The 26,545-nt window shown below is 39.3% G+C and overlaps 1 protein-coding gene across 1 annotated transcript in view; it reads left to right on the forward strand.

Annotated features, from left to right (window-relative positions):
• The window catches only part of MOB4 (MOB family member 4, phocein), a 35,225-nt gene extending 15,469 nt beyond the window's left edge, over positions 1 to 19,756 (forward strand). The window contains exons 2-7 of the mRNA XM_053597497.1: positions 6,149 to 6,249; positions 11,866 to 11,908; positions 12,142 to 12,228; positions 16,085 to 16,164; positions 19,123 to 19,234; positions 19,354 to 19,756. Of these exons, the coding sequence (XP_053453472.1) occupies positions 6,149 to 6,249; positions 11,866 to 11,908; positions 12,142 to 12,228; positions 16,085 to 16,164; positions 19,123 to 19,234; positions 19,354 to 19,485 (555 nt within the window). The 3' untranslated portion in view covers positions 19,486 to 19,756. The remainder of the gene's footprint in view (positions 1 to 6,148; positions 6,250 to 11,865; positions 11,909 to 12,141; positions 12,229 to 16,084; positions 16,165 to 19,122; positions 19,235 to 19,353) is intronic.
• The last annotated feature ends 6,789 nt before the right edge of the window (positions 19,757 to 26,545 follow it).

Consider the following 26,545-nt stretch of genomic DNA (forward strand, 5'->3'; position numbering starts at 1 on the left):
TCTCCTGCCTAACCTCCCAAGTAGCTGGGACTACAGGCACCCACCACAATGCCCAGCTATTTATTTATTTATTTTTATTTATTATTTTTTTTTTTGGTTGCAGCTGACATTGTTTGGTGGGCCTGGGCTGGATTCGAACCCACCAGCTCAGGTGTATGTGGCTGGCACCTTAGCTGCTTGAGCCACAGGTGCTGAGCCATCTATTATTATTTTTTAATGTTTTTATTTCTTTTGTTTGGGTTGCATAATTTGTATTTATCTTCTAGTTTATTGATTCTTTGCTTTGTCATCTTCATTCTGCAGTTGAGTGTGTCCAGGAGTATTTTATTTTGGTTATTGTGTTTTTCAGTTCTAAAATATCCATTTAATTCCTGTTTATATCTGTTTCTATGCTAATACTTTCTATTCTAACTTGTTCCAAGAGTGTGATTTCTCATTCAAGCTTTTTTTGGCCTGTTTTAAAGTCTTTGTCAAATAATTTCAGCATCTGTATCATCTTGTCATTGATACATCTGTATCATCTTGTCATTGGTACCTGTTAATTTTTTTTCTCGTTGCAGATTGAGATTTTCATCTATTCTTTGAATGTTGAATAATTTTGGATTGTATCCTGGACATGTTGAATATTCCGTTTGAGACCCTGATCTAATCAAGTCTTGTGGACAGTGTTGATATTTTGTTTTAGCAGGCATTTGACCTGGTTAAATATAGGTTGCAAGTTCCAACCCACCTGTGATTCCAATGGCAGTTGAGTTTTCAAAGCCTTTACATTGCTACTTAAATCTTCCCTGTACATTCACCAACCAGTGGTTAGTGTGAGTAGAAGACTGTTGGTTAGGTTCTTTGTCATATGCTGTTTAGGACTGCATCCATCAATGGTGAACCTAGGAGTTCGTAAATAGCTTCATAGGATCACACATTTTGGCTCTTTTTTTTCCACTCTCTCTCTGATGACTTTTTGGTTCCCTGGGGCCCACCTCTTTGGTCATCTGGCCAGAAATCACTTGTTGCCATTGTGTTGCAGTTGGGAGAAGACTGAGGGGGAGGCTTGGCGCCTGTAACTCAGCTGCCAGGGTGACAGCCACATACACCGGAGCTGGTGAGTTTGAATCCAGCCCGGGCCTTCCAAACAGCAATGACAACTATAATAAAAAAATATCTGGGCATTGTGGTGAGTGCCTGTAGTCCCAGCTACATGAGGCAAGAGAATGACTTAAGCCCGAGAGTTTGAGGTTGCTGTGAGCTGTGATGCCATTGCACTCTACCCAGGGCGATAGCTTGAAACTCTGTCTCCAAAAAAAAAGAAGACAATGACTGAGGGGGAGAAAAAGAAACAGTTTGGTCCCATTTTTTTGAGGCCACAGCACTTCTAAATGGAGAAGAAAAGGCTCACTTCCTGAATTTTTCTTTGTCTGCTGCTTCTCTTGCCATTGTTAAATTGTCACTGGCCTGTTCTGAGAAAGAATGGAGAAAAGGGAGGGGGAACACTAGGGGATTTCTTTCACTTTCTTTGAGCTTTAGGAGCACTTTTTTCTATTTCTTGAGCCAGAACTAGAAGGTTTCTTTGATCTCTTTCTGTTATAACCACAGTCTTTCACTTCTGGATTTCCTCCTACATTGAGTTCAGGCCAGGGGATACTAGAGGGAAAAAGAAATATGGCAAACTCGCTGCTAGTTCAGTGATATGTACATACTTTGAATTCTGGTTCTGCTCTTCCTGCTGTTTACTTTTCAGGGACCTCAAATAGCTGAACTGCTCATTCTGTCCAGATTTTATAGTTTCATTTATCGAGAGAGAAAGGTTGCTATGTGTTTTATTACATCTTACCTTAAACTGGAAACAAAATGCTTTCGCATGGTGTTTTATTGCTGTGTACCTTACTTGCCCCAAACGATCTCTAAAAACTGCTTTAGGAAAAGTATATAAAATATACTCAGAATTAGATCATTATAATTATAGCCCACAGAATTACATCTCCTTTTCATAATAGAAGGAAGAAGGATTTCCTGCCTTCTTTTTGACTTTTATCTAAAATCAGGTACATGTCCTTACTGAGGAGACTTGAAAGACCTAGGAAGTGAATACATACTTCCAGTGACTGTGAAGTGTTAGTAGAGCTTGATCAGGTGAAGCTTACTGAAAAAAACTATTTTCAAGAAATAGTAATAAGTTAGGATTTTAGAGTACTCAAAAGCATAAAGAATACTATTCTTACAAAGTTGTCTTCTGGATTTTTCTGTGAAATCTCTTGAAGATTTCAAAGCCAGTTTTTTAAAACAATACTCAATTTACTCAGTTTCAAACTCTTCGCATTAAAATTCATCAGCAAAAGTTTTATTTATTTATTTTTAGAGACAAAGTCTCTGTTGGCTAGACTGGAGTGCAGTGGTATGATCATAGTTTTCTATAACCTCAACCTGCTGGCCTTAAGCAATGCTCCTGCCTCACCCTCCAAGTAGCTGGTACTATGGGCATGTACAGCATATAATTTTTCCTATTTTTTGTAGAAATGGAGGTCTTGCTATGTTACCCAGTTAGTCTCAACCTCCTGGCCTCATGCAATCCTCCTATCTCTTAAAGTTCTGAGACGACTTTGTTTTCCTTGGTGACCCTCTTGGAAAAAAAAAAAAAAGTGCTGGGCTTACAGGTGTCAGCCACTGTGCCCAGCTATTTTTTCTTTTTCTTTTCTCTTTCTTTCCTTTCCCTTTCTTTCTTTCCTTTTTGAGATAGAGTCTCACTTGGTCACCCTGGGTAGTGTGCCATAGCGTCATAGGTCACAACAACCTCAAACTTTTTGAGCTCAAGAGATCTTCTTGCCTTAAACTCCCAAATAGCTGGGATTGCAGGCGCCAGCCACAACACCTGGCTAGTTTTTCTGTTTCTTGTTTAAGCTGGTCTTGAACACCTGAGCTCAGGTGATTCACCCACCTCAGCCTCCTAGAGTGCTAGGATTATAGGCATGAGCCATTGCACCTGGCCTTTTTGTTGAGACAGAGCCTCAAGCTGTCACCCTGGGTAGAGTGCCATGGCATCACAGCTCATAGCAACCTCCAACTCCTGGGCTCAAGCGATTCTCCTGCCTCTGCCTCCCAAGTAGCTGGGACTATAGGCACTTGCCACAACACCTGGCTATTTTTGGTTGCAGCCATCATTGTTGTTTGGCGGGCCTGGGCTGGATTCGAACCCGCCAACTCAGGTGTATGTGGCTGGCGCCTTAGCTGCTTGACCCACAGGTGCTGAGCAAATTTTTTTTTTTTTTTTTTTTTTTTTTTTTTTTTCAGTTTTTGGCTGGGGCTGGGTTTGAACCCACCACCTCTGGTATATGGGGCCGGTGGCCTACTCCTTGAGCCACAGGCACCACTCGACTTGGCCTTTTTTTATTTTATTTTATTTATTTATTTATTTTGAGACAGGATCTTGCTGTGTCACCTTGGATAGAGTGCTGTGGCATCATCTTAGCTCACTGCAACCTCAAACTCCTTGGCTTAAGTGATACTCCTGCTTCAGCCTCTTGAGTAGCTGGGACTATAGGCATATACCACAACATCCAGCTAATAGGGCAGTGCCTATGGCTCTGTTTCAAACTGAAACAGAAAATAGCCAGGTGTTGTGGTGGGCGCCTGTAGTCCCAGCTACTCAGGAGGCAGAGGCAGGAAAATCACCTAAGCCCAAGAGCTGGGGGTTGCTGTGAGCTGTGACACCATGGCACTCTATCAAGGGCAACAAATTGAGACTCTGTCTCTAAAAAAAATAAAATAAAAACACCCAGCTAATATTTCTATTTTTAGTAGAGGCATGCTCTCACTTTTGCTTAGGCTGGACTTGAACTGTGGAGCTCAAGCTGTCTTCCTTTCTCAGCTTCCCAGAGTGCTAGGATTACAGGCATGAGCCACTGTGCCCAGCCTCTGGCTCAAGTTTCAAGTGGTTATGGTATTACTTTCCATTTAACTGAATTACTAAATAAGCATGATATTAAATATAATGTTGAAAATACTCCAAATTTTCACTGTAGAGCTAATTCTTGCTTTTTTCTTATTTCATAATTGTCTGTCTCTTGCATATGAAAACGTTACTCCTAGTTTAGAATTACATCACATTATGATGTGTGACATGGTAGAGAAACATGTTTCCATTTGTAAACCTTTAGTTTTCAGATGTTGTGCAGGTGATTAAAATATCAGAATGAACAGAAGGTGTTGTTGATACTAATTCAGAAACACTGTAAAAAGTTTCATATGGCAAAAGATATTCAGTAAACATTGGAAAATTAATTGTTCTTAGCTCATTTTATAAAAATAATAGTTACCTCTATGAAAGTGTGGAGCAGGCTCAGCGCCCATATCTCAGTGAGTAGGGCACCAGCCACATACATCGAGGCTGGCAGCAGGCGGGCCTTCTAAACAATAATAACAACTGCAACTAAAAAATAGCTGGGTATTGGGGGCACCTGTAGTCCCAGCTACTTGAGAGGCTGAGGCAAGAGAATCGCTTAAGCCCAAGAGTTTTGAGGTTGCTGTGAGCTGTGATGCCACGGCACTACCAAGGGCGACACAGTGAGACTCTGTCTCAAAAAAAAAAAAGTTTGAGCCCTTTCTCTGCAACCATGGTGTTTGATGTTGCCTCTTCCCACGAGTATCTTCCCACTAGTCTCTTCCCACAAGACTTTCAGGATCAAGCCATTCCTGGCCAAGAAATGCCATTTCCCAGTGGATTCAGTGGATTCAAATGAAAACTGGTGTTAAAATCAGGTATAACTGTTAATAGGAAACATTGGAGAAGAACCAAACTGGTTCTGTGAGGAATTGTACATGAGATAGCGCACACACACACACACACACATATATATATATGCTATATCATTTTACCATATCAAGCTGAATATGTCACTACTATTTGGAGAGTTGAATATGGTTTATTGGGAAAGTGATTTTTCTCTTTGTTTCTATGTTCTACACTAGTAGACTGGTTCATTAATAATTATGTGAGACCTTTCGTTTCAAAACATTTTTTGAATAATTTAGTGATGTTCAGGAAAGATTGTCTGAAATAGGCAGAATTGATTGGCTTAAGAAGGTCTTGTAGTTACTAAGTTTTTAAAACTTGGCGTTTTAATCTGCTGTAACCTGTTCAGATTTCAGAATATCAGAATACGTAGATTGAACGAAACATTAAAGAGGTCTGAAATTTGAGACGGTGCCTGTGGCTCAGTGAGTAGGGCGCCGGCCCCATATGCCGAGGGTGATGGGTTTGGACCCAGCCCCAGCCAAACTGCAACAGAAAAATAGCCGGGCGTTGTGGCGGGTGCCTGTAGTCCCAGCTGCTCAGGAGGCTGAGGCAAGAGAATCGCGTAAGCCCAAGAGTTAGAGGTTGCTGTGAGCCATGTGATGCCATGGCACTCTACCAGAGGGCAGTACAGTGAGACTCTGTCTCTACAAAAAAAAAAAGAGGTCTGAAATTTAAAGTTTTTTGTTATTTAATATTTTTAAAGTGAAAAGTGACCCTCCTTGGCTTTTTTTTTTTTAACTTTATTTTTCTGCTTGTCATTTAAAACTTTTATTGGATATAAATCACTCCTTTAATATGTACAATTCAGTAATTATATTCACAAGGTTGCACATCTAACAGTGTAATTTTAAAACATTTTCATACTTTAAACAAAACCACATCTCCTTTAACAATCATCTTCATTCTCCTCTACCTTCATCTCTATCCCCAAGCCCTGAGCAACTACTAATCTGTTTTTTGTCTCTGTAGATTTACTTATTCTAGGTACTTTATATAAATGAAATCACAAAGTATATACCACAGTTGTATTTACATTGCGTTTTATGTTCATAGGAAAATTATGGTTTGTAATTTTGATCCCAGGTCAAATCCTACAATGTCTGTGTTTATGTAGTAGATCCTGTCCCCAATGAAGTTGAATTGGAGAATAGGAAAGTAAGGGTCACCTTTTTTCTTCTGCATTACTGATTATGATTCTATACTTGGTGTTCCAATTAGTGTATAGTCCAAAAGGTAGACTACAGAGCTGTATATTCAAAACTTGTATATATTTTATAAAGTAAATCTATTCAAAACTTGTATAGATTTACTTTACATGTAGTATAATGTTTTAATTAACCATAAGAACTTCTTTGTTTTTAGTATATTCAACAGAACATAAGAGCAGATTGTTCCAATATTGACAAAATTCTTGAACCCCCTGAAGGCCAAGATGAAGGTGTATGGAAGTATGAACATTTGAGGTAAGTCCTTATAATGTATCAAAATAGCAACAGGGCTGGGTGTGGTGGCTCATATCTGTAATCTTTGTACTTTGGGAGAGCAAACCTGAGCAACATATTGAGACATCTCTGTAGAAAAATAGAAAAATTAGCATGGTATATTGGTTCATGCCTTTAGTCCCAACTACTGTGGAGGCTGAGGCAGGAGGATCACTTAAACCCAAGAGTTGAGGTTACAGTGAGCTATGCACTGCATGCTAGCCTGGACAACAGAGCCAGACTCTGTCTCCAAAAAAAAAAGGAGCAGCCTGAGCAAGAGTGAGACCCTGTCTCTACTAAAAATAGAGAAACTAGCTGGACATTGTGGTGGGTGCCTGTAGTCCCAGCTACTTGGGAGACTGAGTCAAGAGGATTGCTCAAGCCCAAGAGTTTTAGGTTGCTGTGAGCTATGATGCCACAGCACTCTACCTAGGGTGACAGTGTGAGACTCTGTCTCAAACAAACAAATTATATTAGTACTTCCAAGAGTAAAAATTACCTTTAGCATTAATGATAATTATGAATCTCAATTAAAATTTACTGTGTAGGCTCAGTGCTCATAGCTCAGTGGTTAGGGCACCAGACATATACACCAAGGCAGGCAGTTCAAACCTGGCCTGGGCCTGCTAAACAACAATGACAGCTGCAACCAAAAAATAGCTGGGCATTGTGGCGGGCACCTGTAGTCCCAGCTACTTGAGAGGCTGAGGCAAGGGAATTGCTTAAGCCCAAGAGTTTGAGGTTGCTATGAGCTGTGATGCCAGGGCATTCTACCTAGGGCCACATAGTGAGACTCTGTCTCAAAAAAAAAAAAAAAAAAATTTTACTATGTAATTGAGATCCAGACACCAAATTCTAAAGTTTTTCTCTTTTTAGTGTTAAGTTCTCAACTTTGTTCATTGGTTATTAGCAGATAAGGTTATGCTGCAGAATCACTTGTTTTGAAAGGTTGTTTCAGAGCTGATAAATTGAACATACCTACAGAGTTTTTGTCTTTTCCAAGTTAGGTTCTCAACTGTGTTCACTGGCTGTTATCAGATAAGGTTATGCTGCAAAGTCACTTGTTTTGAACGGTGGTTTCAGAGCTGATAACTTGGACCTACCTGATGTGCACCTTTTTACATTTATGGATTTGGGCCCTATTATCTTTTTTTTTTTTCCTTAATTCGATCTCTTAACCACTAATACATTATTTCCATTTCTCCATTCATGTGTAACTTTTATGTCTTTATAGAGGATTACCTCTAGGTCCTAGTCTAGGGTCAGTATCTGATGAGTTACCTGTGAACTATTGAGAATCCTGTCTTCTCTTTGGTGCTTTTTATAATAGTATAAGGAGAAAATTGTCAACTCGTGATTAAATAGAGTTAACTTTAGAAGTAGTTATATCCTAAATTTACTAGATGTTTCTTTTTTTTGGAGACAGAGTCTTACTATGTCACCCTCGGCAGAGTGCCATAGTGTCACAGTTCACAGCAACCTCAAACTCTTGGGCTTAAGCAATTCTCTTGCCTCAGCCTCCCAAGTAGCTGGGACTATAGGCACCTGCCACAACACCCAGCTTTTTGCAGTTGACATTGTTGTTTAGCTGGCCCAGGCTGGGTTCAAACCTGCCAGCCTCAGTGTACGTGGCTGGTGCTGTTACCACTGTGCTACAGGTGCCAAGCCTTACTAGATGTTTCTTGACATAATAAAGACTTTTCCAGTGCAAACTGGATGTGTAGTAACAGATTAAATATAGAGAATACAGTGTGAGTATGTTTTCATTTATATTTATTACTTTTGAGTTAATTTTTTAGATAAGTGGAATAGAAATGTAACTTCCTCAATCAAACCACATTTCCTGTGATGTGTACTTCAACTTGTAGATAAGGAACTTTTTTTTTTTTAACTATTTGATGCTGCATGCTTCTTCAGATAATGCTAAAATAGAACGTCACATCATAACAGTTCAGCATTTTCAGAATGCTAAGATTTCTTTGTATTTGCCAGTTTCTTGGACGAATCACTTGACTATTTGATCTAATTGTTTTATACATCTCAGTGCGTGGTAATTGAAAGTATGAATGTAGTTATTTTCCCATCCTTATAATCCAAGATAGAGACCACTTTAGTATGTATAATATATCCTTTCCCTTATTTTAGTCAGCCTTGAAAATAATCTTCTGGCATTAATTATGAAAATAAGTAAGCATTTTTTTTTTCTCCACTATAAGCATATTTCCTAACAAGTGAGGGCTGATTTTAGTGTACAAGGTTTAAGGTTTCAGGTCTTAGAAAACATTTTTCTCCCTATTTAACTTGTTCTATGAAATATGCATTATACAAAACATATTAAAACTTTATATAAAACTTTCTCTTGCACATTGCATTTGTCTTGGTGCTATTTTTATTTTTTTCTGTCAGTCACTTTTTGGGGGGAGGTTGTATTGCTATATTATAATCTTGTATATATATTCTTTTTTATCATATTGTGTACCTCATTATAGTTGACCAAGAAGAGGTATTTTGCATACATCAGTTATCGATTTGAAGGTGCATATCTGCTGTTTTTGAGGTTAATTATATGTGTATTATGATGTTAATTTGAATTGGGTCATAACTGAAGTCAAATTTCCCACTAGCTCATACTCAGTCTTTAAAATTAGGAAAAGATATCTCTTCTTTATGCATGGTGACTGGAATATAAGCTGGATTTCAGCTCTGGCTTGTTCCTTTGCACAAAGAGAAAAGTGGTATGTGTTAGCCCTATTTTTGGATTAACTTGAAACTATAAATTTGTATTCTTGGCCACAGATTATACCCACAACACTGTTGGCCACAAGAGGGTTGGACTAATTAAGAAACTTGCTTATCACCACCAGTCTTTGTTACCACTTAGTGAAAAATAAAAAACGCATAACATGCAGCCTTTTGGATATGGGGCAGTAGAGGGTGATGTGATTGTTCAGAAATAGCATTATTTTTATAATCTAAAAACAGCATCATTGTTAGTTATACCGTTACAGACAACTGAAAATCTGAAATTTTTTATTCTCTTCTATTATACAATAAGTAAAGAAAAAATTTTTTATCAGATTTATTTATTTATTTATTTATTTGCAGTTTTTGGCCAGGGCTGGATTTGAACCCACCACCTCTGGCATATGGGGCTGGTGCCCTACTCCATTGAGCCACAGGCGCCACCCTAATCAGATTTATTTTATATATATCTTTTTCCCCCCTTTTTTGACACGCTTTTTTGTCTTCTAATTAAGTAGTTTTAAGCTTTGCATTTTTGGGAACCAAGTGTCATCATTTGTTTGGTGGGCAAACATAATACTGAATTACCTAACTTGATACATTGAACTAAGTATTACTAGTTAGGGTTTTTAGAAGGAATGCATTCAGTAATTTGACATCTATTAAAACAAAATATCTTTGTAACGTAGAAGATTTTTTTGGTTTTTTGAGACCAGGTATCACTGTTGCCCTGGGTAGAGTACAGTGGCATCATCATAGCTCACTGCCACCTTAAACTCCTCAGCTTAAACGATCTTCCTGCCTCAGCCTCCCAAGTAGCTGACTATAGGCACATGCTACCATGCCCAGCTAGTTTTTTCTATTTTTGATAGAGACGAGGTCTCACTCTTGCTCCATCTGATGTTGAACTCCTGAGCTCAAGTAGTCCTCCCATCTTGGCCTCCCCGAGTGTTAGGTGTGCGAGCTACCATGCCCAAACTATTTTTTTATGTCAAATAACAGATCTGTTTAAAACTGATGGCCTTAGGCCAGGTGAGATGGGTGGCCTCAATGTCTCCAGCTCCTGGCCTAAAGTGATTCTCTTGTCTTGGCCTCCCAAAGGATTAAAATTAGTCCTGAACCACCGTGCCAGGCTAATGGCCTCAATGTCATGTAATTTCCTCCATTTTCCACTTAGTAAAAAACAATTGAACCTAGGAATGGTGATTTGCACCTGTTGTCCCAGCTGCTTGGGAGGCTGAGAGGAGTATTGCTTGACCCTAGGAGTTTGAGGCTTTATTGTGCTATCATGGCACCTGTGAGTAGCTATAGCACCCCAGCACCCCAGTTACTTAGTGACTCTTCCCTTTTTTTTTTGTAGAGACAGAGTCTCACTTTATGGCCCTCAGTAGAGTGCCGTGGCCTCACACAGCTCACAGCAACCTCCAACTCCTGGGCTTAAGCGATTCTCTTGCCTCAGCCTCCGGAGTAGCTGGGACTACAGGCGCCCGCCACAATGCCCGGCTATTTTTTGGTTGCAGTTTGGCCGGGGCTGGGTTTGAACCCGCCACCCTCGGTATATGGGGCTGGTGCCCTACTGACTGAGCTACAGGTGCCGCCCAGTGACTCTTCCCTTTTAAAAAAACAAAATTTATTGAGGCTCGGCGCCTGTGGCTCAAGCAGCTAAGGCGCCAGCCACATACACCTGAACTGGCAGGTTTGAATCCAGCCCAGGCCTGCCAAACAATGACAGCTGCAACCAAAAAAAAAAAAAAAAAAGCCAGGCGTGTGGCGGGCACCTGTAATCCCAGTTACTTGGGAGGCAGAGGCAAGAGAATCACTTGAGCCCAGGAGTTGGAGGTTGCTGTGAGCTGTGATGCCACGGCACTCTACCCAGGGTGACAGCTTGAGGCTCTATTTCCAAAAAAAAAAAAAAAATTATTGAACACTGCGTTTTTCTAAGTTTTCTGATTCTCAGTTTGTCCATGTTATAAGGAAAGTATATCATGAAAAGGTGTTCAAGATCTTTTACTTTTTCTAAACTTTAAAAAAAGTTTTTAAAAACAGGATCTCTTGGCTGAGCCAGGTGGCTCACGCCTATAATCCTAGCACTCTAAGAGGTTGAACTGGGTGAATTGCTTGAGCTCACAAGTTTGAGACCAGCCTGAGCAAAAGTGAGACCCCCCCCATTTCTAATAAAAATAGAAAAACAGAGGCAAGAGGATCACTTAAGCCCGAGTTGGAGGTTGCTGTGAGCTGTGACTCCATGGCACTCTATCCAGGGTGAGAGCTTGAGACTTTGTCTAAAAAAAAAAAATACACTTCCTAAAGATCTTGGTGTAAATATTCCCAAATTTCTTCTCAAAAAATTATACTAATTTCCAGTATGTAAGAGAGTGATTAGCTCACTGAACTCTGGTATTGATCATTTCATTAGAGCATTTGTGTTTTGATTTTTAATCTGTAGTCTCACTGTGTTACCCAGGCTAGAGTACAGTGGTATCATAGCTCCTGATAGCTCCCAGCAACCTCAAATTCCTGGGCTCAAGCAGTCCTCTTGCTTCAGCCTCCCTAATAGCTGGGACTACAGGTGCCCACCATGCCTGGCTAATTTTTCTAATTTTAGTAGACATGGGGTCTTGTTCTCTCTGGGACTGGTCTCAAACTCCTAAGCTCAAGCAGTTCATACACCTCAGCCTCCTCCTAATGTATGAGGATTGCAGGTGTGAGCTACCATGCCCGGCCTCCAGTGGTCTTAATAATGATAATGAAAGAGGAAGGATGGTACTGATGGGATTCTCTTTTTATAGTTAATATTTTAAAAATAATCATGGAGAATAGAAGTGACTTTTCATTTATATATTTGCATTTTTTCAGGCAGTTCTGCCTTGAGCTAAATGGACTTGCTGTCAAACTTCAGGTAATATTTTCTTTTAAGTTAAAGCTATAATTGAAAGTTCTGATATGTTTGTTTTGAGAACTAAGTGTGCTTATACAAAATTTCTTTTCTTTTTTTAATTGACACACAAGCCAAGTGATCCATTGCTAAGAGTTATACAACAAAATCTCTTACTTATGGAAATGTGGTAACACAAATGATAAACTTTTTCATTATTATTTTATATATTAAGAAATTTTAATTATTTTTAACAGAGTGAATGCCATCCAGATACTTGTACTCAAATGACAGCAACTGAACAATGGATTTTTCTTTGTGCAGCTCATAAAACTCCAAAAGAGGTGAGGATTTATAAAATAGAATGACTAATGAAGTCATCATAGCATAAATCTCTGGAAGACAATGGTAAACAGGTTTTTAAAGAGTTTACTTTACTGTTTATTTTGGTGTTTAGTTTTGAGTTGCAAGATTGTCACCACAGTGCTATTTTAGGATTTCTTATAATTAGCATCTTTTTTTTATAATAGCATGAGCTAGAGCTCTTTGATTCACTGGCTATTATAAATTAACATGTCTCACATTGTGCTGATATCTACTGTGTAATTGTTGATATATACCTGTTTAAGTTTTTGTTCAGTCATGATTTCTTTTGATGAGAAGAGTTGTTGATTACTCTTTGATACCTAGTTTAAACAGAAATGTTACTTTTGAGCTTTTTAATGTTCATTTTTTTTCTTATTTAGTTTTTGTCAAAATGAAACTGTAAGCAGTAATAATTGTTAACTGTACTTTTTCTTATTTTAAATAATTCTTTCATAGCATCTGATACCCTGTGCACATTTCCTTTCACTCCTTGATGTTTCCCCTCAAATGAAAACATATCTTCTCAAAGACTTGCACATGAATATTCATAGTCACATTATTTATGATAGCCAAAAAATGGAAACAACAAAAAGTCCATCAACTTATGAATGGATAAACAAAATGTGTTATAATCATCCCTTGGTATTTTCACAATATTGGTTCTAGTACCGCTGCAGCTACTAAAATTCATGGATGCTAAATTCCCTTATGTAAAATGGTTGCCGGGCATGGTGGCTCACACCTATCATCCTAGCACTCTGAGAGACTGAAGTGGGTGGATTGTTTAAGCTCAGGAGTTCGAGACCAGCCCAAGCAAGAGCAAGACCTCATCTCTACTAAAAAAGAAAAAACTAACTGGGCATGAGGAGGCAGAGGCAAGAGGATTGCTAAAACCCAAGAATTTGAGGTTGCTGTGGACTATGATGACACCATTCACACTATCCAAGGTGACAGAGTGGAACTTGGTCTCCTCTCCCACCCACCCACTCCCCTAAAAAAAGGTGTGATATTTGCATATAACCTATACATATTCTCCTACATATTTTACCTCTCTCTTTTTTTTTTTTTTGAGACAAGTCTCACTTTCAAGCTATTCTCTTGCCTCAGCCTCCCGAGTAGCTGGGACTACAGGCACCCGCCACAATGCCTGGCTGTTTTTAGAGATGGAGTCTTGTCTAGCTCAGGCTGGTCTCGAATCTGTGAGTGAGCTCAAGCAATCCACCTGCCTTGGCCTTCCAGAGTGCTAGGATTACAGGCATGAGCCACCACCCCCACATTTTTACCTCTCTTTTAAAAAATTTTTTTATAGAGATGAGGTCTGGCTGTGTTGCCTGGGCTGGCCTCAAACTCCCGGCCTCAAGTGATCCCCGTCTTGCCTCAGTCTCCCAAAGTGTTGGGATTACAGGCACTATGCCCAGCCATTCCTGTGTACTTTAAATCAGGGGTGTCCAATTTTTTTTCTCTGCTGCAAATTAGAAAAATAAGAGTTGCTTTGGGCCACACATTAAATACACAAACACCAACAATAGCAAATGAGCAAAACAAAAGGTCCAGGCCTACTTTTCTAAACCACAGGTAAGCAAAACAGTGTTCAGTCAGCATGTGGCCTAGTCTCAGGTTGGACCCCCTGCTTTAAATCATCACTAGATTACTTACAATACCTGAGTGCCATGCAAATAGTTACACTGTATTTTTAAAATTTGTGGATTTTTTTTTTTTTTGAGACATAGTCTCACTTTGTCACTTTAGGCTCAAGTGATTCTCTTGCCTCAGACTCCTACAGGTTCCGCCACAGTGCCTGGCTGTTTTTTAGAGACAGGGGTCTCACTCTTGTTTCGGCTGGTTTCGAACTCGTGAGTTCAAGTAATCTACCAGTCTTGGCCTTTTTTTTTTTTTTTTTAAATATTTGTGGTCTGTGACTGGTTGAATCTGTGGATGTAAAGGGCCGACTATATATTCGGTCTATATATATGGGCGGCATAGTGAGATTCTGTTTTTAAAAAAAAAAAACAGAAAAATTAGCCAGGTCTTGGCTAGTTAGGAGGCTTGTTTGAGCCCAGGAGTTTGAGGTTGCAATGAGCTATATGTAAAGGCACTGCACTCTTGCTGTAACGGTCTTCATTGTAAAGATCTTCATCAAGTCCATGTTGTTCAATGGTCAGCTGTATTTCTTTTAGGTGGTTCTAGTTTAAAAGTTTTTGGGTTTTTTTTTTTTTTTGAGACAGAGCCTCAAGCTGTCTCCCTGGGTAGAGTGCCATGGCATCACAGCTCACAGCAGCCTCCAACTTGAGCTCAAGCCATTCTCTTACCTCCGCCTTCCAAGTAGCTGGGACTACAGGCACCCACCACAACACCCAGCTATTTTTTTGGTTGCAGCCATTATTGTTTGGCAGGCCCAGGCTGGATTCAAACCTGCCAGCTCAGATGTATGTGGCTGGTGCCTTAGCCGCTTGAGCCACAGGCGCCAAGCCATAGTTTAAAAGTTTTAAAACTGCCCCATAGTATATGCAGATGACAGATAAGAGAAACACAGTGACTTGGGATATTTGTTTTTGACCAAACCACCTGTAGTCATATTATCCGTAGAGAGAATTTTTCAGTAAATATTGCTCATGGTACTGTTTTTGACAATGAGTTTACTAACCATAAGTATTTCTATTGGAAAATACTTTTTTGGTTTAGATAATCTTTTTTTGTTGCCCTCGGTAGAGTGCTGTGGCATCAGGGCTCACAGCAACCTCCAACACCTGGGCTGAAGTGATTCTTTTGCCTCAGCCTCCTGAGTAGCTGGGACTACAGGCGCCTGCCACAATGCCCAGCTACTTTTGCAGTTTGGCTGGGGCCGGGTTTGAACCCGCCACCCTTGGTATATGGGGCCGGGGTCCTACACACTAGGCACAGGTGCCACCTGGTTTAGATAATCTTTATCTATATTAAGCCATATTCAAGAATTATTAATTTGCATTTCTAGATAACAGCTTCAGTCTCAATACCTGAAAAATATTGTATTCACTGGGTAGAGTTATTGAGCTAGAAAGTCATTGTTACTCCTTTCTCCAATTGTTTTTCCTTCTGGTTGAGTCCCTGGTTTGTTTCCATAGTCTTCCTTTCCCTTGATTCTTCTGTCTCCCTGTAGGAGAACTGTATGAAGAGAATTACGTTGCAGTTTTACTTTTCCTTTAATAAGTTTACTGATTTGGAATGAGACAATAAGTTTCAACATTTCCGGTAAATGGAATAGAATATTTATTAAAATATAAAGAAACTCGGAAAATTCATATTTAAATTCAGAAGTGATTCAGGGGAATGTTCTTTGGAAAGCTGATGGATTGGTAATAGAGTGCCAAGAACATAATAAGGGATATTTTCTACAATTTAAGAAGGCACTGATCTCTAGAGATATTTGTGAAGGGAAGGAGGTTTCTGGGCTGCTTGGTAAAGTCATTAATAGGAATCAGTGTAACTGTGTTACTGTTTTTAAGCCCTTCCTACCTATGTGATCCTGCATAAGTCATTGACCATTAAAAGCCTCAGTTTTCTCATTTGTAAAGTCAGACAGGTGTTCTTTCCACCTCTAAACAGTTATTTTCTTCTAGTATAATTTTGGAAGTAAAAATGGGGGATTGATTTGTGCATCATCTAGAATCCTGATACCATTCATAAGGCCTTCATTATTGATCTAACATTGTACTTTACAGTTATTCTGAAGTTTTGAGGGAATTTATTCCAAAGACAAGAGCATATTATAAGAAGAAAGTACCCATATAATAAATGTACCTAATTCAGAGGTGTAGAGCTTTTTGTTGATACCTTTTTCTATTTTTTCTTTTGCAGTGTCCTGCTATAGACTATACTAGACACACACTTGATGGTGCTGCATGTCTTCTGAATAGCAATAAATATTTTCCCAGCAGGTAAACAAAACTTTTAAACATGGTATTAAACTTTTTAGATGTAATTTAAAAGATTGTTTTTGTTTGTTTGAACAAATAACTCAGATTATAAAAAGATAGATTTTTTTTTTTTTTTTCAGTTTCTGGCTGGGGTTGGGTTTAAACCCGCCACCTCTGGCATATGGGGCCGGTGCCCTACCCCTTTGAGCCACAGGCACCACCCAAAAAAGAAAGATATTTGAAAACTAAAGTTAAGGGCACCTGTAATCCCAGATACTTGGGAAGCTGAGGCAAGAGGATCACTTGAGCCCAACAGTTTGAGGCTGCTGTGAGCTATGGCACCATAGCACTCTACCAAGGGCCATAGAGTGAGAATCTGTCTCAAAATAAATGAATGAATAAATAAATAAATAAACTAAAATTAAGCTGATGATTAATGCATTCTTTAATTTTTTTTTTTCTTTTAGGCTGGTAGGTATTTAGCTTGTTCAGGTTATTAGGGTTGTGGTTAAGCTTGGCTCCCAAAGGCCACAGGTCAGTTCCGTTTAAGGGTAGTCCTGCTATTGTGTGGTTCTCAGGGCTTTCCCTTTTCTGTTCAGAGTTTGGATATTTACATGATTGCTCGCTGGAATCTCTATGATAGATTGAGTCTCCTTTTAGATAGCATGCATAAACAGTAGACTTCCCTAAGTTAGATGGCCTTTTATGTTTGTTTATTAGACTGCTTGTTTTTGAAGGATTCCTTATCTTTTACTATAGATTTTTATTTTTTTTTTTTGTAGAGACAGAGTCTCACTTTATGGCCCTCAGTAGAGTGCCGTGGCCTCACACAGCTCACAGCAACCTCCAACTCCTGGGCTTAGGCAATTCTCCTGCCTCAGCCTTCCCGAGCAGCTGGGACTACAGGCGCCCGCCACAATGCCCGGCTATTTTTTTGTTGCAGTTTGGCCGGGGCTGGGTTTGAATCCGCCACCCTCGGTATATGGGGCCGGCGCCCTGCTCACTGAGCCACAGGTGCCGCCCATATATGTAAAGTGTTTTTAAAAATTGTTTTTTGCCTAAATATTCTATATTTACATATTTTTTAAAAGAATATCAGAAATAATGTAATTTTGTTTCTAAAAAAAATCTAGTTCTGTACAATAAAACATTAATTCCTCTCAGCAGTTTTAATCACCTCGGCGGACAAAGTATTAATGTTGTAAACATATGTTTTAGTGAGTTTTGATTGGGATTAATTTTAATCATATTAAACTTTAAGAAGCTAAGTACAGAGGCTCACCCCTGTGATTTCAGCTACTTGGAAGGCTAAGAAGAATTGCTTCATGTGCTACTGCACTCCAATCTTGGTGACAGAGCAAGACCCTATCTCTTTAAACAAACAAACAAAAATTAACAAAGTTTCAAAATTTTAATGTTTGACTGGTCATGGTGGCCCACTTTTCTATTGCTGGCACTTCGGAGGCCAAGGCAAGAAGATCTCTTGAGGCCAGAAGTTTAAAACCAGCCTGAGCAACAGAGACCCTGAATCTACAAAAAAAATATATATATATATTTATTTATTTATTTATTATTAAATCATAGCTGTGTACATTAGTATGATCATGGGGCACCATACACTTGGTTCATAGACTGTTTGACACATTTTCATCACACTAGTTAACATAGCTTTCGTGGCATTTTCTTAGTTATTTTGCTAAGACCTTTACATTCCACATTTACTAGGATTCACATATACCCTTGTAAGATGCACCGCAGGTGTAATCCCATTAATCCCCCTCCCTCCACCGACCTCCCCCCTCCCTCCCCTCCCTTTCCCCCTTCTCCATATTCTTAGGTTGTAACTGGGTTATAGCTTTCATGTGAAGGTCCTACATTAGTTTCATAATAAGGGTGAGTACATTGGGTACTTTTTCTTCCATTCTTGAGACACTTTACTAAGAAGAATATGTTCCAGCTCCATCCATGTAAACATGAAAGAGATAAAGTCTCCATCTTTTTTAAGGCTGCATAATATTCCATGGTGTACATATACCACAATTTATTAATCCATTCGTGGATCAGTGGGCACTTGGGCTTTTTCCATGACTTAGAAATCCCAAGACCAGAGATGTTGGCATGGATGTGGAGAAAAGGGAACACTTTTGCACTGCTGGTGGGAATGCAAATTAATACATTCCTTTTGGAAAGAGATATGGAGAACACTTAGAGATCTAAAAATAGATCTGCCATTCAATCCTATAATCCCTCTACTGGGCATATACCCAGAAGACCAAAAATCACATCATAACAAAGATATTTTATCAGAATATTTATTGCAGCCCTATTCTTTTTTTTTTTTGTTGAGACAGAGTCTCACTGTACCGCCCTCGGGTAGAGTACCGTGGTGTCACACAGCTCACAGCAACCTCTAACTCTTGGGCTTACGCGATTCTTGCCTCAGCCTCCCGAGCAGCTAGGACTACAGGCGCCTGCCACACCGCCCGGCTATTTTTTTGTTGCAGTTTGGCCGGGGCTGGGTTTGAACCCGCCACCCTCGGCATGTGGGGCCGGCGCCCTACTCACTGAGCCACAGGCGCTGCCCTGCAGCCTTGTTCATAAAAAAAAAAAAAATTTAGCTGGGTGTGGTGGCTTGCCTGTAGCTGAAGCAGGAAGATTGCCTGAGCCCAGGAGTTAGAGGTTGCAGTCAGCTATGATTGTGCCAGTGTATTCCAGTGTAAGAGACAGAGTGAGACTCTGTCTCAAAAAACAAAACACAAGAACAACAACAAAAAAACCCCATAATGCTGAGTTTAACGTCATCACTGTGGTTAGGTTGAAAGAACACTGGCCTGGGAACGAGGGGTTTACCAGAACTGTGATCTTGGGCCAGTCACTTAGGAAATCTAGAGGTGTTAATTTCTACACTTGTGAATTGAATCTATTGTACTTAAGAATCTATCTGGTTCTTTGAATCTATGGTTTCTTTTCTAATTTTAGGGTTAGCATAAAGGAATCATCTGTAGCAAAACTAGGATCAGTATGCCGTAGGATTTACAGAATATTTTCACATGCTTATTTTCATCACCGGCAGATATTTGATGAATATGAAGTAAGTATATTTTGCTGATTATCTTGGCATAGTCTTATCAGAATGACAATAATATATATTGATAATATTTCTAATTTTTAATTTGGGATAATAAAAACATTTTTTCTTTCTTTCTACAGAATGAAACATTTTTGTGTCATCGGTTTACTAAATTTGTGATGAAATATAATTTGATGTCCAAGGATAACCTGATTGTACCAATTTTAGAAGAGGAAGTTCAGAATTCAGTTTCTGGGGAAAGCGAAGCATGAAGGGAATCATAGAAAAATGTACTGATCACATAATTAACATTAATTATGTACTGTATATATATCATTTTAGACACATCAATCATGTATTCATATTATAGCTTCTTTGTTTATTGTAGGTTTTGTATGCTATGTTTGCCTTTTAAAATGGGAAATACTTTTTAAGTTATTCATAAGCTGTATATTCAATGGTGTGGCACTCATGGTTTTTAAATAAGATTAGTATTATCTGTTTATAATGCCTGTTAATAAAAGAATTTACAGTTTGGTAAAATTGCTGCTAAACAATCATTGGATTACAATCCTCATCAAATAAACCCATGTGTAAAAAGATGAGTGAGCTTGAGGTTTCACAGAAGCCATTTACTAAAGAAATAGTAATGTTTTCCTTTGGTTTTACCCTGAGTTTAGATGTTCTAGGAAATTCTATAGTACATAATTCCAACTTAACTTTTCACGTTCCTAAAATGAGATAAAAGTGTTTTAAAAATCTGTTCATAGTTTTTGGTATGCATATATGATTATGTGTATATCAAAATATAAAATGCACATGAAACATTAGTAATACTTAATCTTACTATGCTACATAAAGTATATTCTAAACCAGCATACTTGGATTCATCTTGCTGCAACAGTGTGCTGTTACATACAAGATGATAAGGCACGTAAATAATGTTCCCACTGGAAACTTGTCCTGGCTGCCTTTCTCATTACTTTTAACTCTCTCAAACTAAGTTAGCTAAGAAGCTTTTCACCAGACTGTGATTTAGTGGTGGCTTATATCTATTTATATTTGTATTAATTGCTTAAAGATTATACCTCAGATTAGCAATTATTTTACACTACAGGAAAAATGTATTTGCATAGGCTCTTATCTTTGTTTTGCAAAATTGTTCTAACTTCTTAGAGAACAGTCCTTAAAATAGTTTGACTCTTCCTGTTAGTAATATTAATCTAACCATCTAGGCAGCATTAGAGTTGAAGAAATATTATCGTATTTATTTTACACCCCCTACCCACAAAGTTTGTTTGAATTATATGCACATGTGAGATTATTTACAGTAAATCACAGGTTCCAAGGGTATTAATGAATGTTCGTACATTTCTTTGGACTTTGTTATAATTCAGTGTTTTAAGAAGGATTCAAGTAGAGATTTAACAGTCTTATAATCTATTGAATGCAGTTTTTGATAAAGCACTGGAAGTCTTATTGCCAAATTGTAACGAGGCAGTAAGATGGTCTGAAAAATTGTACATCCCATGAAGAAAATATTTAAATCCATCTCTTGACTAGATTGAACAGACATGAAGAACTTCTTTTTTCATTTATAAGAGGTTATTTTGAAGATGAAAATGTATTCATCTTGTTTTTCAAATTTGAGGGAGTAATTTATACCAAATTATAAGTATGTATAGCAAAAATGTGGGAAATAGGCTTGCGCCTCCCCTCTCCACCCACCCCAGTAACACAGTGGTTATAGCGCCAGCCACATACACCGAGACTGGTGGGTTCGAACACAGCCTGGGCCTGCTAAACAGCAATGACAACTGCAACAAAAAAATAGCCGGGCATTGTGGTGGGTGCCTGTAGTCCCAGCTACTTGGGAGGCTGAGGCAAGAGAATCACTTGAGCTCAGGAGTCTGAGATTGCTGTGAGCTGTGATGCCACAGCACTCTACCGAGGGTGAAAAAGTGAGACTCTTGTCTCAAAAAAAAAAAAAAAATGTGGGAAATAGTAGCATACTGAGTGTGTACATATAGTTTATGCCTTTCCAAACCTGCCAGTCTTTGGGGCTTTGAAAAGTGGTATCCCAGCAGCCGTAGTCATTTCAGTACCCCAAACCACAACTATCTTTTTTTTTTTTTTTTGTAGAGACAGGGTCTCACTTTATGGCCCTCGGTAGAGTGCCGTGGCCCCACACAGCTCACAGCAACCTCCAAATCCTGGGCTTAAGCGACTCTCTTGCCTCAGCCTCCCGCGTAGCTGGGACTACAGATGCCCGCCACAACGCCCGGCTAGTTTTTTTTTTTGGTTGCAGTTTGGCCGGGGCCGGGCTTGAACCCGTCACCCTCGGTATATGGGGCCGGCGCCTCACCGACTGAGCCACAGGCGCCGCCCACCACAACTATCTTTTAAGAAGTTTTATGTTCACAATGAAAGGAATGTTGGTTTTGAAATTATGCATTTTTATTTATGTTACTATAAACCAATGAGAATAGTAATTTTTTAAAAAAACTTGCTAAATACTGGAAGACTAAAATATTAAGTTTATAAATTATATATAGCAATGTAGCTATTCTCTCTAGACAGTGTCTCAGAATGGATTTCTGTTGCTTGACTATTAGTGAACTTTTGAACTAAGGTAGTGACTGGCATTCGTGATCTGGTTGAGTATTTTGAAACACAGTTTGAATAATATGGTTTAGTGTTAATGGGGAAATAAAATATGATTTTTTCCTTACTCATTCCATCTTCCTTGTACTGTGTGTTGGAATTGATCATAAAAATAGCTCCAAAAAAGAAAACATCAGTTCATATTCTTCTTTGTATTCATATTGATATGTCACTAATATTCATTACACTATGAAGTTGACTCACTATGTTAAGTATAACCTAAATGAAGCAGTTCTTGTTTTTCCTGAATACTGTTTATAGAATTTTTTAAATGTACATGTATGTACATAAATGGTATTTTAAAAATTAATGAGCCTGGCAAACTATTGATTTATAAAAGTAAATATTCTAAGAAGAAAAGAAATAGAAAATTGACAGTTCTGTGTCAGAGCGAAGTTAGGTTCTACTTTTTTGTTTGAATTATCCTATATAGGTCCAGAAGTTAAAATTAGATTTTTCTTTCCATAAGACGATATAGTCAACTCACTCTTTTTTTCCTATCTGGGAAAACAGTTAGCTTTGAATTATTTATGTTCCCATAAGTAACATAGTTTTTTTGTTTGTGTACATTTTATTTTCTCTGACTTAAGGTGTGTTACATTTTCATTTCTAAAAGAGTTTCTTAGTTAAATTCTTAATAACACCTTTTACTATCAGAATAAAATTAGAAATTCTTGATTACATTGTTGAGTAAGGACAGTGTTATAAACACAGTTACTAATCGATATCACATTCATTTTAATACATGTAGAAAAACTTTTCCATGGATATTTTGCTGTACTTTCCATATGATACCATTTTGCTTCAAGGGTTTCTGTAATTTTATTTGAGAATTTGAATTCTAAATTTTCTGTACTTATACAAAGAAACCTTTACAAAGAACTCCTGTGTAGTTGTAAAGAATTCCTGTGTAGTTCTTCCATGCTATGCAAATGTTTTATTAAAAGTCGATTTTCATTTTTTGAAACAGCTAATCATTAAGAGACAGTACAGATGTATTTGTGTAACACATTTAGCAGTTTTTTTGAGATCAAAACATTCAAATCTGTTTCCTGAAAAAATATGCAGTATTAGTGTAGACTACACTACAAAACTGGGAAACTAGCACGTGAATCTCCTAGAGAGTTTGATTACTCATCTAACAGATTTAATGAGGAGCCTCACTCTTCATCTGTGTGATTTCTCTTTTTTTTTTTTTTTTTTTTTGAAACAGTATCACTCTATTGCTTTAGGGTGGAGTGCCATGGCATCACCATAGCTCACAGCAATCTCCAACTCTGGGGCTCAGCGATCCTCTTGCCTCAGCAGCCTCTGGAGTAGCTGGGAGTACAGGAGCCCTCAATGACACCCAGCTTTTTCTATTTTAGTAGAGAAGCGGGTCTCACTCTTGCTCAGACGGTCTCAAACTCCTGAACTCAAGCAATCCACCCATCTCAGCCTCGAGGGCTAGGATTACAGACATGAGCCACTGTGCCTGGCTTGCTATTTCTTTTTATAGAACAAAGCTTCATGTCCAGTGCAAGCACCTAATGTAATTAACAGAATACTAAATCTTCGTATTCACCTAAATTTCCAAAAGATAAATACCTTGACATCCTGAACTTACATCTATGAAAATAGTATGTCAATTGAGTAAATTTGATCAATTGATTCTAGGATTAATTATGACACCAACATTGGAAACTGGTCAGTTATTCATTTTCTAATGATTTCTGCCATAAACTTTATTAAAAGCCGCTTATAATCCCAGAAATAGTGTATTTGTCACTGTTTTATGTGGGCCTCATGAGAGCCACCTGTATTTTGTATAATTGTAGTTTAACATTTTATAAAACATGCAGATCTCAGGCCAGTTGAAGTGGCTCACGCCTATAATCCCAGCAGCACTTTAGGAGGTGGAGGTGAGTTCACCTGAGGTCACGAGTTCGAGACCAGCCTGAGCTAGAGCAAGAACATATCTCTAAAAAATAGCTGGGTGTTGTGGCGGGCCCTTGTAGTCCCAGCTACTCAGGAGGCTGAGGCAAAAGCATCGTTGAGCCCAAGAGTTAAAGGTTGTTGTGAGCTAAGATGCTAGAGCACTCTACAGGAGGCAACAAAGCGAGATTGTATCTCAAAAAAAAATCAGATCTTATCATCATCATTTTGAGACAGGATTTCACTGTCTCACCCAGTGTGGAATGTAGTGGCATGATCATAACCACAGCCTGGAAGTCCTCAAGTGATCTCCTGCCACCCAAGTAGCTAGGATTACAGGTGTGAGCCACTGCACCAGCCCAGATTGGGGGGGAAGGAGGGTTGTTTTTGTTTTTCAGTGTTTCAGTCACCCTGGGCAGAGTGCTGTGGCATCATTTAGCTCACAACAACCTCAATGTTTTGGACGTGATCAACAATCCTCTTGCCTCAGCCTCCTGAGAAGTTGGGACTATAGGTGCCTGTCACAACAACCTGCTAGTTTGTTTAGAGACAGTCTCACTCTTGCTCAGGCAGGTCTGGAACTCCTGAGCTCAAGCATTCCACCTGCCTCAGCCTCTCAGAGTGTTAGGATTATAGGCATGACCCACCTTGCCTGGCCCCAGCCCAGATTTTGGATTCTGATTGTTGAGATACCATGTTTGTAATTATAATAGTTTCTTATGGCTGCTGTAGTAAACTACTACACATTTAGTGATTAAGACAATGTAAATTTGTTCTCTCACAGTTCTTGGGGTCAGAAGTCCAAAATCCATTTTATTAGCTCAGGTCAGATTCCTGGTTCCTTCTAGAAGCTCCAGGGGAGAATACTTTCAATGCCTCTTCCATCTTTTGGGGGCTGCGGCATTCTTAGGCTTGTGGTTGCATCATTGTAGTCTCTATTTGTCCATTCTCATACTGCTTTTTTTCCTGTAGTATCTACCTCTGACTCCTCATAATCACATTTGTGATCACATCATTGGGCTTACCTGGATAATCCAGGATAATCTCCCAATCACAAAATCCTTAATGATATTTGTAAAGTCCCTTTTGCCATATGAAGTAACATTCATAGGTTCCAAGGATTAGGATGTGGACATTTTAGGGGCCTTTATTCAGCCTATCACAGTAATCCTCTGTAGAGTGCTGTAGTGTCACAGCTCACAGCAACCTCCAGCTCTTGGGCTTAGGCAATTCTCTTGCCTCAGCCTCCCGAGTAGCTGGGACTACAGGCACCTGCCACAATGCCCGGCTATTTTCTATTGCAGTTCTAGTGCCTTTTATTGACCATCTCTGCGTGTTTACCTGTTTGTTGCTGTCCCTTGGGTGGTCAAGTTACCAAAGTTTTATGTTCCCATGTCATAGGTTGCCTTTTCAGTGTGTTGTTTCCTTCTCTATGCAGAGCTTTTTAGTTTGATGTCTTGGGGGCTTTTTTCCCAGGTTGGTCTTGAACTCCTGGCTCAAGTGATCCTCCTATTTCAGCTTCCTGAGTATCTAGGATTACAGGCTTGAGCCACTGTGCCCAGCAGTCTGCCTTTGAAGTACTTAATTGATTTTGCCTATGGTATATGATAGGGGTCCAATTTTATGCTTTTGCCCATGGATATCCAGTTTTCACAGCACTATATGTTTAAGAGACTGTCCCTTGGGCGGCGCCTGTGGCTCAGTGAGCAGGGCGCCGGCCCCATGTGCCGAGGGTGGCGGGTTCAAACCCAGCCCCGGCCAAACTTCAACAAAAAAATAGCTGGGTGCTGTGGCAGGCACCTATAGTCCCAGCTGCTCGGGAGGCTGAGGCAGGAGAATCGCTTAAGCCCAGGAGCTGGAGGTTGCTGTGAGCTGTGTGATGCCACGGCACTCTACCAAGGGCCATAAAGTGAGACTCTGTCTCTACAAAAAAAAAAAAAAAGACTGTCCCTTCCCCATTGTGTGTGTTTGCCACTCTTGTCAAAGATCAGTTAGCTATGTGTGCATGAATTTATTTCTGTATGATATGATCCTTCACTTGATTCATAAATGTATTCAAGTGACATTGCTTATCAGTTTGTGAAGGACAGTAAGACGGATGGAAGAAAAAGGAGGTGGAAGAATGTTTTCTTTCTTTCTTTCTTTTTTTTAGAGATAAGAGTCTACTTTGTTACCCTCAGTAGAGTGCCATGTAGAGAGCTACTTTAGTTCCAAATAGCTGGAACTAAAGGCGCCCGCCACAATGCCTGGCTATTTTTTTGTTGTAGTTTGGCTGGGGCTGGGTTCGAACCCTCCAACTTCAGTATGTGGGGCCAGCACCCTACTTACTGAGCCGCAGACGCTGCCCAGAATGTTTTCTTTTTTGACTTTTTTTTTTTGAGACAGTCTACTTTGTCATTCCTGGTAGAGTGTGTGACGTCATAGCTCACAGCAACCTTAGACTCTTGAGCTCAAGAGATTCTCTTGCCTCTGCCTCTTGAGTAGCTGGGACTACAGGCGCGGGCCACAACACCCGGCTTTTTTTTTTTTTTTTTAAGAGATGGGGGTCTTGCTCTAGCTCAGGCTGGTATCGAACTCGTGAGCTCAGGCAATCTGCCTATCTCAGCCTCCCAGAGTGCTGGGATGATAGGTGTGAGCCACAATGCCCAGCCGGAAGAATGTTTTCTAAGCTTTGTACATCAAAAAACAAAGGGAGAGTTTAAATGTACAGATTTCTGGGCTTCACTTTTGGAAACTGATTTGAGAATGGGAGGG

Source organism: Nycticebus coucang, chromosome 7, assembly GCF_027406575.1.
Source record: "Nycticebus coucang isolate mNycCou1 chromosome 7, mNycCou1.pri, whole genome shotgun sequence".
Classification (NCBI taxonomy): domain Eukaryota; kingdom Metazoa; phylum Chordata; class Mammalia; order Primates; family Lorisidae; genus Nycticebus; species Nycticebus coucang.